Source organism: Coffea arabica, chromosome 10c (assembly GCF_036785885.1).
Source record: "Coffea arabica cultivar ET-39 chromosome 10c, Coffea Arabica ET-39 HiFi, whole genome shotgun sequence".
Taxonomy (NCBI): Eukaryota; Viridiplantae; Streptophyta; class Magnoliopsida; order Gentianales; family Rubiaceae; genus Coffea; species Coffea arabica.
In genome coordinates, this window is record NC_092329.1 from 50,266,223 (window position 1) to 50,286,186 (window position 19,964).

Sequence of the window (19,964 nt, forward strand, 5' to 3'; positions counted from 1 at the left end):
TTTATGTAACTTTTCATATTTAATATCTAAATTTGAATGATTGGGCATTTATGGGCAATATTGAAAATCACACCGCACATCGTGCGGTGTTATCCTCCTAGTTCTACATAAACAGCCAAATTTCAAACAACCACTACATATATTAGACTAAGTCTTGCTTGATGACTCAATTCAGCACTTAAATTTAATAAATTAAGATCTTAACATATTCAAATATATTTAAGAAAAAAAAATTAATATTTGAATTAATTAAGTGACACTGCATTTGTTAGAAAAAACTTGTTCCAAAAAATAAGTGATAAATTATTCACTTATCACTTAATATATATATATATTTTAGTGTAAGCAAGAGGACTCGAACCCGAGACCTCTTACTTACACTCTCTTCCCCGTACCATCCAATTCATCCCTCCCCCCACTTATCACTTAATATGATACACATTCAAATGTATCAAATTTAGTACTTAACAATTCAATAATTTAATGAATTTATACTTCACATTTCAGTTTTCAAATTTTATTTTTATCAAACGCACGTAGCAGAGAAGGATATGAGTCGAAAGGGAAAAGGTGGTGAGACCAGCAGTACTGAGATGACAACATGGGCAGGAACGAACAAGAAGGCAGGGAGCATAATTCCGAAACTGAAGAAGCATGTTTCCAACATGATGGGAGAAAAAATTGGTGATGCTTTTACTTCAGTTGTCAAGAATGTGACAGAACAAGCAAAAGATCAATCCAAAAGGTGCAGAGCCATCTTCTTGAATGATTTCATGGTTTATATATGAAGTCCTAGGGCATGTAAATTGTTACTTTTTCATGTGTTAATCATATTTATCTACTATAATGTAATTTGGTGAAAATTAAGTTATGGTGCAAACGACATAGAAGTTAAAATATTCTGCAAAACTGCGATGGGTTAGTGGGATATAGTAGCTGTGATTTGACAATAGTTTCCGACCGGATCCCGCGTTAATTTCATGTCCTATTTAAATATTTCCTTTGTCCAAATTTGGTAATAATAATAACACTATGCTTATACGAGTGTAAGTACCTCTTTTCTATTTATTTATGTAGCAAATTGGTGCTCGATTTTATCAATACACTTAAAAAAGTAGAAAATAAACTTTTCGTGAGAAGAGAGAAAGAAACAGAGACAGTCACGATAAGTATGAATCAACATCTAGAGTAGTGTGTTTGGATAGTAGATTATTTGGGATAATTTTTTGGAAAAAAAAATTGTAGCAGCAATTTTTTGATGTGATGTATGTGAAATAAAAAGAAAGTTAAAAAATGTGTTTATGGTGCAAGAAAATAAATTTGTGCAAATAATTCATTATCCAAACGAACAAAAAAAAATCAAGGAAAGGTACACTTTACATGTGTGCATTTGCAAGGAAAAAAAAATTGGAAGTTAAGGAAAAACAGAAATTGACAGTAAAAGTTATATTGAAAATTCTGCTACTCGCGCATGATGAGAGTAGTAATTAATTGTCCTTCTTGTATATTAAAAATTATTGCACTGGCAGAAAAAAATTAGTTCCCAAGTAGCAGCCAATTTTTTTACCCAAAATTGCCTGTTGTGGACAAGATACTCAAATCGGAATATTCATATGCAATATCCTTCCCCGGTTTCCTCATTTATATAATTTGAAAAATATATAGTAACTTATGTGCCTTCTAATTAATTTATTAAAGTAAGTGATAACTACCTATGACTTGCATAATTATTCAGATTTATTAAAGGACGAAAGTACGAGTACTTGAACGCGCTTTTGAGATTCTTCTCATCAAGTCAATATCCAAATACTAATATATGAATACAATTACAAAAATCTTAATTGCCTATAAAGACAGAACTTTGTCAGAAGCCAAATGCCAGATTAGGAAGTGATTAGGTTAATATTCAATTATATGAGGGTCAGCTACAACAACAACTTTGGAAATTTATGGCTAATCTCAGTTTACTTCTTGATGGACTATTAGGGTATGACTTTAAACGACTAAACAATTGCTTGTGACACTTCAAGACTCGTATTTTGTTGCTTGTAGTTTGGCCTTTTACGTTAATTAACCACTTTGGATTTTTTATTGTCAAAAATGTAGATAAGTACTAATACAAGAAAATTAACACAGCACCTGATTATGATTTTTACAACCATGCAAAGGGCAACAGCACCAATAGACTAGGGAAGCCACCTGCAACAAATATGTCCAAATTTAAGCCATTAATCCCTTCCCCCCCCCCCCCCCCCTCTTTTTCCCTTTTTTTGAGCAATTGAACCGATTTACTCTTTATATATCAACTTTGAAAAATTGCAAAATCGCCCGATCGGGATCAGAGATTGAAGTCCCAAGTACAACAACCAATTTAACTTTAAGAAGTTAAAATGGAAATAAATTTGGATTTGTATACTAATATTTAGTGATTGTCTCACTCACTTAAAAAGAAAAAAAAATCTCTGCCTGGCTTTTTAATTTAATTCAGAACAGGAAATAAAGAGGGTAAGTTCTTTTGCATTAATTTAAGTATGTAATTTATAAATTAGAGTAATATAATTGTATGGAAGCAAAGTCTTCGTTGACTAGCAGTTGACAATTAATGTAATTTATAAATTATAGCAATATAATCTCTGCCTGGCTTTTTAATTTAACTCAAAACGGGAAATACAGAGGGTAAGTTCTTTTGCATTAATATAAGTATGTAATTTATAAATTATATAGTAATATAATTGCATGAAAGCAAAGTCTTCGTTGACTAGTAGTTGAATATTATATATGCTTTAGATCAACAAATGAACGCGTTTATTTGTCATCCGCGTTCCTCAAGTCCTCTCAGATTTATTTATGCAAATCCGAAATTGATAACTCGCAAACGCGTTAACTCTCGTTTTCAAGAGACCTTTGCAGTCTATAAGTTGAATATTAGAATTTTTTTTTTTACAAATGGAAAAGAAAATAAGTGAAGAATATAGTAAACAATTTTATCCCAATAAATCTCTCAATTTCGTCAAGATATTTCAGTTTTTTTTTTGGGTTCAAATATTTATTCTATATCTCCTATGGTACGCTATTTCTAGCCAAGCATCTTTGCTTCTTTTTCTTTCTGTCTAAATTATTTTTCTTTGTTTCCACGAATTGAAGCCAATTATGGTCTTCATCTCTTTCATTCCTCATCTTTTTTCTTCTTCCCTTTGCAAATCTAAACACAAAAATAGAAGAAGAGCAAAGAAAACAAATTACAAACACTTAACACAGATGTTGATTTTGAAGGAAAAGCCACAGATGTTTAGTTTGATTGCCTTGAAAGTAGTTGGTCTTTATCGTTGAAGTCTTCCCTCCTTTCCCCAACCCCACACCGTAACACACACACGAACACAAAGACAAAAAGGCCACAAGAAATTATGGTTCTATCATAGTCTATTCTCGCACATGGCAGTACGCTATCGAATCACACACAGAGAATAACACGTCCATTTACATACGCAAGAGGATGACATAAACTCTTCAAGCCTTTAACCTAATTATCTCCACACGAACACGCACACTCACACTCCAACCAAAAAAAAAAAACAACACTAGCTTCATTTTTCTGGATGAAACCCTCATTTCATTCTTTGCCATGCAACTATAAATAGAGCCCTCAATTCATTATTTTGAAACACACAACACAAAGCTTTTAGTTCTTCCAAACACTAATACTTTACTAGACACACCCACACAGAAACACAGAAATGGCGGACAAGGGAATGAATGTGAAGGATACAGGAGGAGAGACAAGCGGCGAGAAATCGACACAGAAGCTAGGAAGCGTGATCCCAAAACCAAGGAAGCATGTGTCCCAGATGATGGGAGAGAAGATTAGTGGAGCATTTTCTTCTGGTGTTAAAAGTATCCAGAACAAGCCCAAGATCAATCCAGATGCTGGTGGTAACTGAAATGATATATGGGATGTTGGTGTCACTATTGATCTACCATTCAAACCGTTGATTATATATGTTCGTGATATTGGTGTACTTGCTTTGATGTCGTAAACTTTTATCACTATGGTCGTCCTTATTGTTAGCAATCACTTGTTGTTGCTGTAATAATCTTATATCTTTATGTGTTAGATATCTTCAAGCACACTTCTTAGATTTGTTTCTAGCTTATAAAGAATACTTTCCTATTAACGAATTCTTTAGTTTTACGTTTTTTTTTTTTTTTGTGTTGTACTAGTAATTGTCACAATTGATTGTTTGTGTCCCTATTTCTTGTTTCAACGACAAAATCGACAGGGGTTTACTTTGACGTTGATTGATATTTTTTCGGCCACTTTGGAAGGTCAAGGTGGCATCAATCCACTTGAAACACAACCTGTCCTGGAATTCAGAAAACGTGATTTGACAAATATCGGACCGATTTTCTCATTCTCTGTCATTTTCCTCGTTTCGTATAAACTTCTAAATTAATTGAATAACTCTCAAGATTTGCCAATACCAAAACCAATTGAGATGTTACGTTAGGTGTGTTCGGAATCTTAAGATGCATATATTTAGATTTTGTTCGTAAAATTGTTGCTGTTGTTCCTTAACTTTTCTGACTTACTGAAATAGAATTTGAAGAGCAATTGATAGACTTCAAAAGTGGTCCAACAGAAATCAATTTAATGGCCTGGACCCTTCAACAATTATCTTATTGAAAGATGTTTCCCTTTTTTCTAACGAATATTTAAAATTTGAGAGGTGTTTGTTAGTGAGAGTTTTCTTTTCTCTTAAGGTTTGTTAGTGAGAGCTTTCTCCTCTCTTATAATTTTCCTATTGAAAATTTTCTCTTCTCCTAGTGAGAGTTTTCTTTAATAATTTATTTATTTTGTTAGATCCAAGCTTTTGTAGATATTAATGTTAAAATTGGGATTTCTTAGATCCATTTCATTATATATCACCCTAATATATGAGTTTGAAACGGTCAACTAGAAACATGTACAGATATTCTTGGGGGCACACGGTGACCTTTAACTATTTTAAAGACTTCACAATATAATTTTTTAAATTGATTTTTGACTATTTTTTGAACTTCTTAGTGTAAATTTTTATCAATTCTCTAGATTTGTAGTATTCATTCTTTAGATTTGTTGTATCTATGTATTTTTGTTGTAATTTTTATCATTAGTACAAATTTAATCAAGCTATGATGTTTATTAAACCACAAAAAAAAAAGAAATTCTACTTCAATGTTCTGACAATCCACCTCTATTGGAAAATAGACTGAGAATCATTCCAAATGATCTACGGCCATGATTTGATCAATTGTGCAAAATTTGAAATTGAATTGTCCAAACCACACACCATATAACTATTTTTTACTGCCACGATTTGATCAAATGTGCAAATTTTGAAAATGTATTGTCAAAATCATGCCATAAAACTATGATGTAACTGGCATTTATCAACCACATTAACAGTAGTTGTATATATATTTGTATAAAATTGTACAAGTAATTTGTTATGAGTTACAACTTGTTCACGGTGGTTGCATTCGCATCTCTCCCTCTCTTCTCTTGCACGTCCTTTTGGCTCGATTGACTACTACAAAGTTTGCTGAGACCTTATATTGCATTCCAAATATATTATGTGAAATCTTGTATTCCAAACTATAATTTTTACAAACAATTAATACTCAAATACACAATAGTTTTGTTATAACAGATGCAGCGGAACAGAAGAACAAACAAGAATAGACAAGAACAACTTGGGGGAAACCAGATTTTATTAGGGTTGTAATCGGAATAGTTTACACACTAAAATAAGGTGTATATATATACAACCAAACAGACTGGACCCAAAATAGGCCCAAAACAAGACCCAAAATAAAACAGACACGGTAACTAATATATACCGTAAGCTTCGGGGGCGTTGCCCCCAAACCCCCACCGGGGGCAACGCTGCCCCCCGGGCCCCCCAGCGAGACCCCCGTACAGCTCAGCGAGAGTTGAAGATCTAATTCAAGGCATCTCAACAAGTTTTGTTATTAAACTCCAAATGCAAATAATAACATATACTGATATAAGAAATTTTGCCTAAATGAACGAACTATAAGTTAATTTACAAATTGTTCATTGAGAAAGTTATGTCGAAATATGAGAATTGTAGACAACATGGTTTGCAAATCAGTTTGCCTCTAGAGTACAAACAAATTGGAATGGGGTGTAAATAAATTTAGATAAGATGTAAACAAGTTTAAGTAGGGCATAAAATAATTAGAGATAACCATTTTACCTTGAAATGGATTGGTGAATCCCCGGATCCAGTACAATTTGCTGTGACAGACCATATTACGTAGTATAATGTTGAATATTACAAAATAGCCATAATTGTTTACGTGTCAGTGGGTTAATAGGTCGGGTCATAGGTTTTAATTTAACTTTACAATCACAATAAAGTAGTTACATATTTTCTAGTCAAGAAAAAGATTAACGTGAAAAAATTTGGAGAGCCCATATTTCTATTAATTTTCTAGTATGCTTTGTGTTGTGCAAGAAATTACCACCCCTAAATCGTTTGTGTTCAGGTTTCTTGTTTCAAGGGCCAAATTGAAAGAAGTTTAGTTTGAGCTAACTTGAAAATTTGTAGCCACTCTGGAGGGCCAAATTGCAATGAGTCCACTTGGATCACACCAACCGGTCTTGGAATCCGAGAAAAAGGAAAACAAAAGAAGAATTAGTTTGAGAGATTTGATCCTTTCTCAAAAGAATCATACTATTTCGTATTAGTCAATGCATGTCAACCAGCCAAACAAGAAATGGCTGGAGTCCATCAACAAAAGTTTCCCTTCAAAATATTGCTCTTAATTCAGAGTCAAAAATTAAGGTTCGCCATATTACAATATGCGATAATTCCTTATGCCTTCGAATTCCTCAAAGAAGATGCTAGATGTCCAAAGTGTCTACTCGGCTGGGAAAGGAAAAAAAAAAATGGAAGATAAAGCTTAACGAGACCCAAAATGGAGTATTGGAGTTCTGAAGAATCTACATTGTAGCAACTTCTAGATGTGAACGAAACTACTCATGCCTTGTATGCCTTTACTTCACAAGGACTAAAGTGCATTGTACTGAAGATTTGACAAATTAGAGAGATACACAATTTATTTGCTCATGCCTTTAATAGGTTGACTTATTGGTGGAATTTTGACGCTGTTGATGGGTTTTATGGTGGATGGTTACTTTGGACAAAGCCATAACCCTTCATCTCATGCAAAGACTTTGGAAAGGTAAAGACTAGAAAGGTTTAAGCATATTCTTTTAGGTAAAGTGCATTATGAACGGTCATATTTTTTTCATTGTAATATAAAAAAGCAAAAGACCAAATATAGCACAAGATTCGAGGAGAATTAAGAAGATGGTAGTTCTTATTATTGATTTCTTATCTAGTAGAATGGCCCGCGGCCATTGGTGGCCATCGTAGTTGTATGTATACTTTCATTAAAAAGCTTTTATGTACGTAAGAAGTACTAAGTCAATCACTGGTAGATTTCATGTGACCGTTTTTGTGTTACGGACTAAGTCATTTGAAATCAGTGAAGAATAGATACTTCTTCCAATGACTAAAGCGGCCGTACATGCCTATGCATGGATCCAAAAACTTGCATAAGTTTGCAAGTTTCTTGCCATTAGCATTTATGAAAAGTTTCTGCGAATGGGTTTGATGCCTTCATTTACCATTTATCTTAAGTGCATTTGTTACATGTTGACAAGGTCATCCATCCCAAACAGTGTAAAAATCCAAAAGAAGAATAATAGTTTTGGTCCCTAAAGTTTGGATGTTCCACTAGCGTTCGCAAAGTTCAACAAGAACAAACCTTTCATCCATAGCATTTTCAATTTTTACAGAGGAAAATAAAATTAGTATAATTGTTAGAGATATTAATCACATGGAAAATAGTTAAAACAGTGAAACAAATGATCTAAAAGGGTTTGCTCAAATGGATTATATTGTCACTGTCTAACAAACATCAATCTTCCTCAAATATTGCTAACTGAAACGGCAATGAGTGTTAGGGCCGAAGTCAGAAATTTGTAAATGCTGATTGGCGATTGATTTAAGGAGTTTTTATCTTATTATCTTGACTAGCATCCACATGAATCACACTGGTAGTTGATTGCCCAAACGTTGTTACTTGTTCTTTTTTGGTAGAAATTGAAACATTAAATATCAAATCACATCAATTTCCTATTTAGTTTGCTAACTGGAATCTTTGAGAGTCAAATTTGCCATTATTGAAACATTTGTGATTAGTTTGATATACGCTAAACTTTCTGGACCAAAACCAAAAGTGAGTAAACTGGAAGTCCAAAATCTAAATATATCATATTCAAGTCTCACCTTAGCGTTTGTCTAAGGATATTAATCTGTAAGAATATTAGTTTGGTGTCTATGAGATTCTTAGTTCAATTTTCAAATTCTCTTCCTTTTTTCTTCCCTTTATAAGAGTTGAATTTTCTAGTTGAAAAAAAATATATTCCTCAGGCACAATAGTATTCTAACCACAAAAAGAGATGCAATGCAACTAAAAATTCGACCTTCGCTGCCTTCGTGTACAAAAACCAAATGTTCTTGACACAAGAAACAGGAGAGATGGGACATTATCCCAAACTCATGTTCACCCCATAATAAATACAAGGTATTTCTTAGATGGTGTCATAATTACAGAAAATTGCCACAAAAGGGGCTGACAGACATTAAAATTCTAAAGTTATTATCTGATTTGCAGTGGTAGAGTCATGACATTTATTTGGGGGATGCAGTAATTTTAGGTTAAACTTACAACGTGTGGTTTTGGGGTTTTTAATGCAACTAAGTGTTTATTAAAATTTGATAGGCATGAATCAATTTATTCAATATTATAAAAATAAAATAAAACAATTCTTTATCTAGCTTGTTATAATGTTATTTACTATGTGTAGGAGTTTTAGATCATCTAAGGGTATAAAATTATACTTATTATTATGAATTAAACTATAATCTGTACATTTTAATATAGAATAGGTAGATAATGTTCACAATTAAACTATTAAATAAATATTTAATTCACATGTAATTTGTATGTTGGGCATATATGTGAAGTTCAATTTTATGTAAATAATGTTTATTATAAATAAAATAAAAATAGCACAATATTTTATTTCAAGATTCCATTTAGAAATGGTGAGGGCAAGTATAAAAGATTTTAACACTTGTTGGGGGCAATCGCAGGGTTACAAGGGATATTTTGAAAATTTTTGGGGGAGGGGGGAAGGGTGAGGCAGCATTACAAAGGCTAACTTTTTCATTGGCTATTCTATAATTTTCAAAAGATGGAGAGGGTGCAATTCAAGTGAATGTAGCTCCGCTCTTGGTGATTTGCATACACTTGGGAAACACCGAATCTTATTCTTATTGCTTGCCTTTATATAGACCACCAAACAAAGATTCCAGAATAATTACCAATAGGTGAAGCTGCACCCCCTTCTTTCCATGCTGCTCTTTCACTGATCTCCTAATATTTGCAGTAGTAACATAAAAGTAAAAGACCGATCTAGTAACTACTATGGTCAGTCCAGTGGATAGGGAAGGGTTTTTAGAGCCTTTTTCCTTATTAGATTTAGAACTCGATCGAATGCTGTGCCTAATAGTTATGGATAGAAAGGGTGTACGAAAGGGTGAGAGGGGGACAAAGGACCAAATCTAGTATAGAGACCTTAAAAGAATTACCAAGTTTACTGCTCTAATAAACATGCAATCAAAAAAATAAATGACTTTGGAATTCTTCTTGCTCCTCACACAGGTCAAACATGGGTGATATATACAAAATATCCCATTACCAAGTTGATGCTCATTATAAATTTCTCACCCATCAGGAGTTCCTAGGCCCTAGCACAATAATGTATACAGTTAGTATAAAATAAAAGTATTTAGCTACAAGGGTTTCCGAATCAGTGAGGTATCTAACTAAATACTCTACATAAATCTAAAGCTGTTTGTGTCAGGATAACTTTACACTCTTAATCGCTGACTAAATGCTTTTCTGAGTGGCTAATTGTCAGGATAACTATTCTTTTCACTCATTGCGGGTGTTTTTCATATATTTATTTGACAGGATGGTAAATTCTTCCAGAATAAGTGGAATTAGTCAAAGGAAGCGCAAAAAGATTGATGCCGCAGGTCAAAAGGATAAACAATAATTTATACTATGGATATAAATTTTACATTACTCTCTTGGATGAAGAAGCATTTTTTAGGTGAATAACTAGTTGATCCCTAATCATCCTAGAGACTAGTTGAAGTACCAAATATTAATTGCTATAGTTAAATGCTAGTTGATGTAGTTTTTTTTATTGGAATTACTAAAAGACTAGTGGAAGAAAATTCATCCTAGAGACTAGTGGAAGAAAATGTTGATCCCTAAGAATCCTGGAGACTAGTGGAATTACTAAATGTCTTTTTTAAATGTTGATGCTTAATCATACTAGAGACTAGTGGGAAAAAAAATTCATGACACAGAAAATGGTTATGCATGAGACTCCAAAAATAGTGTGGCTTCTCTTTTATTGGAATTACTAAAAGCTCTTCTGTATGGACTTGATGCATTTGTTTACCATTTGTGTCGGTATAATCTTGTTACAGAAATTGAACTCTTCCATTTTTTTTGGTGGAAGCAATATACTTGATAAGTGAATATTTAACGTACATTTTGCACAAATTTGGCATGAATTTTTGGTATGTTAAATCCATATTTGAACTCTTTTGGTGATAATTGCTTAAATATTGTTTAAGGGTTCAAAACTTGATAAATGAGTGGATTAATGCGTTAATTTTGTGAAATTGTGAAGGTAATTGATGTATGAAATTCATGCACAAGCTGAAAAAAATGTAAGGGTCATCCAGAGGACAAAGTACACAAGAAATTGGGAGCAAAAATGTAGAAAAAAGGGAAAAAGTGAAAAACTGGAAAATTGCTCAACACGAATTCGAGCTCGGATCCGTGTGTACAAGAGAGATCCGATCCCTCGTCTGTACTTCTGGCGGAGTGTATCCAAGGTCAGGAAGATCCGACCTCGGATCCATCATGGAAAGTCCTCGGATCCACAGATCTGAGCTCGGATCAATTTTCACTCCTCGGATCCGTGGCTCGGATCTGCCTCTCTCCTCAACAAGTGGCACAACCGTTTTTCTTTACCTTTTTCACAACTTTTCAGCTATTTTGAGGGACAGAAATCGGTGGCACATGCTTCTGCAACCAAAGAGAAGACCAAATGAGTGTAGACAAAAAGAAACATCATATCTTTGACTTTTTTTTACAAAATCTGAGTGGAGTAAATTATAAAGGAGAAGAATAGACTTTCTACCACTTTTTATGCAGAAACACAGGGGAGAGGTGAGGATATTACCAGATGTAGCTAGTTTTTCATCTTGTAACATTTTTCTAGATAGGAGTTCTTGGAGAAGCATTTTTTGGAGTTTTCACTTGTAATCATATTGTGCAAGAGCATAGCAGGAATTGGAGAGCTTCACCTTCAATTGACTAAGATTTCTTTTATCTTTCTTATACTTATACTTTATGATATTTTGCATTAATAAACTTGTGAGTTTGATTGTTAAATCATTCATGAGTAGCTAATTTTCTTTATTTAGGGAGTAGATGAAACTTATGGCTAACTAATATGAATTGAATGTGATTTACACTTGTTATATCTTGTATTAACTTGTCTACTTGTGTAGCTGTGATTACTTGTTGTTGATTGATCACCAATAGCTTGTTTATAGTTGTTATTGTTCAAAGAGAATTGGTAATAACAATGGAAACACATGAGTAGAGCTTGAGTTGTATATTCATGAAAATAGAGATACACTTAGGTGGATTATTTAGCATTTCATGAAATAAAACGGAGTAGTAGTAGTATTTCAGCATGAAAATAGGGAAATCTATATTGCTCTAGGCCATTTCATCATGAAAATGAGACTTGGTAATTTTGGAAATGAATCTCTGGTTAAACAAGAATAATAGCAAGAAGTAAATCCATTCATTAGTGTTGTTTATACCATAAGTGGAATCTACATCCCTAGAATCTTCCTTAAGTGAAATTTCTCTATTTGCATTCAGCATTTGTTAAACTAGATTTGTATATCAGATTTGTAGATTACAGCATTAGACTTTCTCTGTTCAAATTAATTGTAAGTCTAAATAATAAAGAAAACAAGGGCTTAGTAATTGTTTAAATTGCTCATCGTGGGATCGACTCGATGCACATCTTGTACTACAATTGCGACCTGTATACTTGCAGTCCAACGGGTGTAAAATCGGAATTAAACTTGCATTGATATAAAAATCCCGCCAAGTTTTTGGCGCCGTTACTGGGGAGCGGCAATATTAGGGCCTAATCATCTCTATTAATTTAGATATTTTCATTGTTTTTATTCAAGTTGTTGAATTAAAACTGCAAAATTTCTCTTGTTTTTGTTTGTAGTGTATGCACCGGGCGTCTCGAGAAGTTGCACTTTTCGATCCAAAAATTGAGAGAACACTACATAGACAAAGGAGGAACACACTACAGCAAGAGGAACAAGGGATTTGGCAACCAATAGAGAAAATCTTAATAGAGCTTCCATTTGAAGAAGAAATGGCAGAAAACGAAGCAAATAGGCGAGTTCTACGAGATTTTGCTCTACCGGGAACACAAGAATCTCAAACGAACATAGCAAGACCTTCGGTAAATGCTAACAACTTTGAGATTAAACCATCATTTATCCAAATGGTTCAACAATCTCAATTTGGAGTAATGCAGTAGAATATTCTAATACACACTTAGCTACATTCTTGGAAATTTGTGATACAATTAAAATGAATGGAGTTAGTGATGATGCTATAAGACTAAGATTGTTCCCATTTTCATTGAGAGATAAGGCCAAACTTTGGCTACACTCTCATGCTCCTAATACTTTCACCGGATGGGATGATTTATCAAGAGCATTCTTAAATAAGTATTTTCCACCAGATAAAACTGCTAAACTTAGAATGGATATCACTAGTTTTAGCCAATTAGAAGGTGAATCATTATATGAGGCATGGGAAAGATTTAGAGATTTGTTTCGGAAATGTCCACATCATGGACTGCCGAAGTGGTTAATCATACAAACCTTCTATAATGGTTTAGTTTTTTCTACTAAAACTATGATCGATGCAGCTGCAGGTGGAGCTTTAATGGGTAAATCACCCCAAGAAACTCATAATTTGATAGAAGAAATGACAGCAAATAACTACCAATGGGCCAATGAGAGAGGTAATACAAGACGTCACGCAGGTATGATAAAAATGGACACTCTCAATATGCTGAGTGCTCAAATGAATAATGTGATGAAGTTGCTAAGTAGGCAAGGTGGAGTTGGTCCAAGTTCATCTAATGCACATGTAGCATGTTGTTCTATATGTGGAGGTGAACATGATACTAATGAGTGTGTTGATTCTGAGCAGGTACAATTCGTCAATAATTACAATCGTAATGCTCAAAATAACCCCTAGTCGAATACTTACAATCTGGGGTGGAGAAATCATCCAAACTTTGGATGGAAGGATCAAGGAAATCAACCAAGGCCAACCAATCCACCGGGATTTCAATCAAGGCAACAACAAGCTGAAACTAAACCTGGTTGGGAGATGGCAGTGAAAAAACTCGCAAAAGTTACTTCGGACAGATTTGAGCGAGTAGAAGGAAGATTGGACCAACTCACTACAATGTATAGGAATGTAGAGGTCCAAATTGGTCAAATTGCTAGTTCTTTGAATAATCGTAATCAAGGAGAATTACCTAGCAAAACGGAGGTAAATCCTAAGGAGCATGTCAAAGCCATTACTCTTCGTAGTGGTAAGCAATTAGAAGATCCTCCAGTGATGGAAGTTGAGAAAGATGAGAATGAAAAACAAGAAGAAAAGTAGAGGAACCAAGAGGCGATAGTGGAAGAAAATAGCCGGGAGAAATCAAGAGAAAATCAACCATCCTCTTCCGTTACCATTCCAATACCTCCTACGGTTCCATTTCCACAAAGATTAAAACAGAATAAGTTTGATAGGGATTTTGAAAAACTTGTTAAATTTTTCAAACAATTGCACATTAACATTCCTTTTGCCGATGCTATTTTGCAGATTCCATCTTATGCAAAATTTCTCAAGGAAATCATGACTAGAAAAAGGAAGTTGAAAGACTGCGAAACAATAGCATTAACTGAGGAGTGTAGTACAATTATACAAAATAAGCTACCATCGAAATTGAAGGATCCAGGAAATTTCTCTATACCTTGCACCATAGGTAACATTGATTTTTCTAAAGTATTGTGTGATCTTGGTGCTAGCGTATCATTGATTCCTCTAACGGTGGCTAGACAATTGGGTTTGAAGGAGCTTAAAAGCACTAATATTACTTTGCAACTAGCGGACAGGTCTATTAGATATCCACTAGGAGTGTTGGAAAATGTATTGATAAAAGTTCAAAAATTTATCATTCCAGTGAATTTTGTGGTGTTAGATATGGAAGAAGATGTATCTATGCCAATTATTCTTGGTAGACCATTTTTAGCTACTGCAGGTACTATTATTGATGTTAAAAATGGCAAGCTGAAGTTTCAAGTAGGTGAAGAAGAGGTAGAGTTTAATTTGCATGAAATGTGAAAATATCATTCTTTTATCGATCATGCATATTCTATTGGCACAATTGATAAACTAACTCAAGAGATGACCAAGTCAATTTTGACTTTGATCCTCTTGAATATTGTTTAATGAGTTTAGGAATGCAAGAAGGGGATTGTGGGGAGATTGAAGAATTGGCCAAATATTTGGATTTTCAAACACCTTGTAAAAGGGGTAATTTGTATGAAAGTCTTGGCCAAGGAAAAGGGCTTTCACCACTTTCAGAAATTGAACCTCCAAAACTATAGCTCAAACCACTTCCAACTCATCTAAAGTATGAATTTTTTGGAGAAAATAGTACTTTACCTGTAATTGTTAGTGCTGACCTTGATGATGAGCAGTGCACAAAGTTGCTAAGAGTTCTAATGAAGCATAAGAAGGCAATGGGATGGACAATTGCAGACATTAAAGGTATAAGTCCTTCTATATGCATGCATCGTATTTTATTGGAGGACAATTGCAAATCAGTGGTGGAAACACAAAAAAAAGCTCAATCCAAAAATGAAAGAGATGGTAAGAAATGAAATTCTTAAGTGGCTTGATGCAGGTACAGTCTTTCCTATCTCCAATAGTGTTTGGATTAGTCCAATTCATGTGGTACCAAAGAAAGGTGGAATAACTACAATCGTAGGTAAAAATGATGAATTGATTCCATCTAAACTTGTGGTAGGGTGGAGAGTGTGTATTGATTATCGTAAGTTAAATACAGTAACAAGAAAAGATCATTTTCCCCTACCATTTCTTGATCAATTATTGGAGCGAATAGCCGGATATGAATTTTACTGTTTTCCTGATGGTTTTTCAGGATATAATCAAATAGCTATAGCTCCAGAGGATCAAGAGAAGACCACATTTACATGTCCTTATGGCACTTTTGCCTTTAGAAAGATGTCATTTGGTTTATACAATGCACCTACAACTTTTCAACGTTGCATGATGACTATATTTTCAGATTATATTGAGAAAATTATGAAGATATTTATAGATGATTTTTTTGTGTATGGTTCATCTTTTGACCATTGTCTTCATAATTTGGAATTGATTTTGCAGAGATGCAAGGAAACAAATCTTGTACTGAATTGGGAGAAATGCCATTTTATGGTAAAAGAAGGAATTGTCTTAGGACACAATATTTCCTCCATGGGAATTGAGGTGGATAAAGCCAAAATAGAAGTTATCGAAAAATTGCCACCTCCAAACAATGTCAAGGGGATAAGGAGTTTTTTAGGACATGCTGGCTTTTATAAACGTTTTATTAAAGATTTTTCTAAAATAATAAAACCATTATGTGATTTATTATGTAAAGATACCCCTTTTCAATTTGATGACAATTGTTTGGTTGCATTTGAAAGGTTGAAGAAGGAATTGATTTCGGCCCCAATTATAACTTCACCCGATTGGTCACTATCATTTGAATTAATGTGTGATGTAAGTGATTATGCGGTTGGAGCAGTTTTGGGACAAAAGAAAGAAGGACGATTGCACGTCATTTACTATGCTAACAAGTTGCTAAATGAGGCACAACTCAATTATGCAACGATAGAAAAAGAGCTATTGGCAGTGATATTTGCTTTGGATAAATTTAGATCCTATTTAGTAGGATTTAAAGTTATTATATATACTGACCATTCAGCTCTTAAATATTTGCTACATAAGAAAGATGTAAAACCTAAACTAATTCGGTGGATTCTTTTATTGCAGGAATTTGATGTGGAGATAAAAGACAAAAATGGATCGGAGAATCTAGTTGCAGATCATTTATCACGTTTGGAATATATCCCAATCAAAGATCAGGTTCCAATTCAAGAGAATTTTTCGGATGAGTTTGTCTTAGCACTTAGAAATTCTCCATGATATGCAGATTTTGCTAACTACTTGGTCAGTGGAGAGATTCAAAAGGGGTTTAATTGTCATCAAAAGAAGAAATTCTTACATGATGTCAAAAGTTACTTTTAGGAGGAACCATTGCTATATAGACATTGTGCCGATGATATGATACGTAAATGTATTCCTGAAGATGAGGTACATAATGTTTTATATCATTGTCATAATCTTGAAACAGGTGGTCATTTCAGTACTTCAAAGACTGTGGCAAATGTATGGCAATCAGGATTTTATTGCCTAATTATGTACCGAGATGCTAGGGAATATGTTAAAAATTGTGATGCATGCCAAAGAACTGGAAACATATCTCGAAAAAATGAAATGCCCCTGACTACATTCTTGGAAGTTGAGTTATTTGATGTATGGGGTATTGATTTTATGGGACCATTTCCTAGTTCTTTTAATAATAAGTACATCTTAGTAGCAGTGGATTATGTTTCTAAATGGGTAGAAGCAATCGCTTCACCTACTAATGACTCTAAGATTGTACTTAGATTCCTTAAAAAGAATATTTTCAGTAGATTTGGTATACCCAAGGCCATAGTGAGTGATGAAGGGAAACATTTTTGTAACAAACAATTGGATTCCTTATTGTTTAAATATTGTTGTAGGCACAAGACGTCACTTCCATATCATCCTCAAGCCAATGGACAAGCAGAGCTAGCTAATAGAGAGATAAATCTCATTTTGAAGAAAACTGTGAATAAATCATGCAAGAATTGGGCTACAAAGGTGGATGATACACTGTGGGCTTACCGAACGGCATTTAAGACACCCCTAGGGATGTCGCCGTATCGTTTAGTCTATGGGAAAGCTTGTCACCTACCTGTAGAGATTGAGCACAAAGTTTATTGGGCAATTAAATCTATTAACATGGATTTTAATTTTGCAGGAGAAAAGCGATTACTTGAGCTAAGTGAATTGGAGGAACACCGACTACATGCATATGAAAATGCCAAAATTTATAAAGAAAAGATCAAATATTGACATGACAAGCATATTATTCCAAAACAATTTCAGGTAGGGCAAAATGTACTTTTGTTTAACTCACGCCTGAGGTTATTTCCAGGAAATTTGAAGTCACGGTGGTCGAGACCATTTGAAGTTATTCAAGTATTTCCTTATGGAGCAGTGAAAATAAAAGGAGAAAATGATTCTCCATTTAAAGTAAATGGTCAAAGATTGAAACCCTATTTGACCGGAGAAAAGGTTCCTAAAGGAGTAATTTACTCCTTAGGAAATGCAATGGAGAATTAAAGAAGTTATAAGAGAGTCGAACCAACGACTATAAACAAAAGCGTTTGTTGGGAGGCAACCCAATAATAAAAGTGTATTTGTGTATTTTTATGCGTTTCTTACATTTTGGTGTAATTTAATTGACTAATTAGATGTATTTCACTTATTTGTAGGAGGTACGGTAGTTTTATCATCCATCTTGGAGGTGCACTTGAAGAACATGTGTAAAAAGGGAGTTTTTCTTACCAAATTGTGTTTTAAGTGCTTAAAATTCCCATGCATATACATACATTGTGTATTTAAAATATATTTAAGTGAGTTTTGGTGATATCATGGTTATAAAGGCTCATGGACTCATTTGATATGTATTTAATACCCAAAAATGCCATTTTAGTGTAAAAGTGCAAGAATGATCAAAGAACCTCACCCCTCGATTTTCAATGTAAATGTGTTTGTTGTGTTTTGAAAGGTTGGATATTGTATTTATGGTATATTACATGTGCGTGGGAGATTAGAATTAATAAAAAGTTTGTCCAATGTGTGATTTGGAATTGGCCGGAAAAATGAGAAAAAGTTTGAAAAATTGCAGTTTCTGCAATTAGTGCAGAGAAATACAGATCCGAACTTGGATCCGAAAAAACCCAGAAAGATCCGACAGCGGATCCATTGATCCGTGCTCGGATCCATTCCAACCCAGATAGATCCGAGGGATCGTCTGTGTTTCTGTTGGAACTGATCCGAGGCCTTCCAGAAACGATCCGAGGTCGGATTGTTTCGCGGATATAACAGAAACGAAGTCTCGTTTCTGCACTTTTCAAAATTCTTCTTCCCTCTTCTCACCGAAACCCTACTCTCTTTCTCCAATCTTCCATTTCATCAAATAATCATTCAATTTTTCACCATAAACACACCTCCCAACCTTTGTTGATGATAAACCCTCAGTTTTCTCGAATCAAAAACATAAATTTGAGAGGTTTTGATCTTCAAAACTCAAAATAGGGCCGCACTGAATTTCATCAATTTGGGGCAGAATTTGGACTGTTGTTCTTTCATATTTGCATTACTATCATTCTCCATCATCAATCTACACATTTGAGGTAATAATTTGAAAATCTCTTTGAGATTTCATAACTTCTAATTTTGCATTTTTCTAGTTTTTGGGTATATTATGATAAATACTTATTTGTTGGAATCCCTTGATACAATTGTGCTACATTGTGCTTAAATAGATTGTTACAACTATTTTCATGCTTATTTTTGAGAAAATTGTGGATTTGGCGATATTTTTGAGATTTCTTTCTCAATTTTTGGGCTTGAACATTTTAGTGATTTAAACTTGTGAATTTTACTTTCATTGAATATATGAACTTGTTCCGAGAGGTATAAATCACTGTTATACCAATTGAAAATGGTATGCTATCATTAGAGCAATAGCCCATTGGGTAGAAGAGTGTGTTCCCGGTTAAGTTAAGCACATTAAATCACTATTACTTGAGATACTTAGTATTTGTTTGGATGAATTGGAACTTATATGTATTTAAATTGAGTGTTATGAGTGTTATGAATTGGATTGGAGATATTCTCAAAGTGTTTGAGTGTTCATTCTTGCACATTTCTATAATTCTCAAGTGTTTGGACTTACTGTGCATGATATGATTTTCTTATTGAGAATATAGTGTCTAAATGTTAAAATTGAATTTAAGAATGTGTTAAGCAAAGTATGTGTTGATTGTTGGTAGGGAGTTTAGCCCTTTTTCAAGGGGAAACTCTGCCAAAATTTTCTTAAATTCTCATTTAACATGTTTGAGCAAGATTATATTGTTTATAATGCATATTCATCTTGTTTGTGTACGGGCATCATGGCTCGCACAAGAAGGACTAGGACTCTCACACCTTCGTCATCGTCAAGTGAGGAACACACACCCTCTTTGCATGAAGAGTCACCTGAGGAAGAATCTCCTTCGCCGGAGCCGCCACCTCGCTCTCGCCGGAAGACAGTTTCTACTAGCCGTGACGAGCCACCTCCAGACTACAATACCACCCGATTCACATCGCTTGAAAACCAACAGTGGTATGAAGCCGGCCTGGACAAAGAAATCATCATTGAGAAACACTTGGCACCGGAGATGGATGCGCACTACCACATTTCG

At 34.1% G+C, this 19,964-nt stretch overlaps 1 protein-coding gene and 1 non-coding gene across 2 annotated transcripts; one reads left to right on the forward strand and one right to left on the reverse strand.

Moving 5' to 3' along the window:
* Positions 1 to 13,020: 13,020 nt before the first annotated feature.
* LOC113715259 (small nucleolar RNA R71) lies at positions 13,021 to 13,127 on the reverse strand. The gene has a single exon (XR_003453897.1). It is a non-coding gene; the product is annotated as a small nucleolar RNA R71 (small nucleolar RNA).
* Positions 13,128 to 13,326: 199 nt separating this feature from the next.
* LOC140015991 (uncharacterized) lies at positions 13,327 to 17,565 on the forward strand. The gene is made up of 5 exons (XM_072068831.1): positions 13,327 to 13,485; positions 14,155 to 14,649; positions 15,036 to 15,105; positions 16,757 to 16,928; positions 17,190 to 17,565. The coding sequence occupies exons 1-5, from the start codon at positions 13,327 to 13,329 to the stop codon at positions 17,563 to 17,565; spliced, it is 1,272 nt and encodes a 423-aa protein (XP_071924932.1).
* Positions 17,566 to 19,964: the final 2,399 nt, after the last annotated feature.

Bases quoted from the DNA above. Each gene is read 5' to 3' on its own strand.
- LOC140015991 (XM_072068831.1), top strand. From the start codon at position 13,327: ATGGACACTCTCAATATGCTGAGTGCTCAAATGAATAATGTGATGAAG. The intron at 15,106-16,756 runs GTATAAGTCCTT...ATCTTGAAACAG, and splicing joins GACAATTGCAGACATTAAAG to GTGGTCATTTCAGTACTTCA. The intron at 16,929-17,189 runs GTTATTTGATGT...ATATTGTTGTAG, and splicing joins ACTACATTCTTGGAAGTTGA to GCACAAGACGTCACTTCCAT.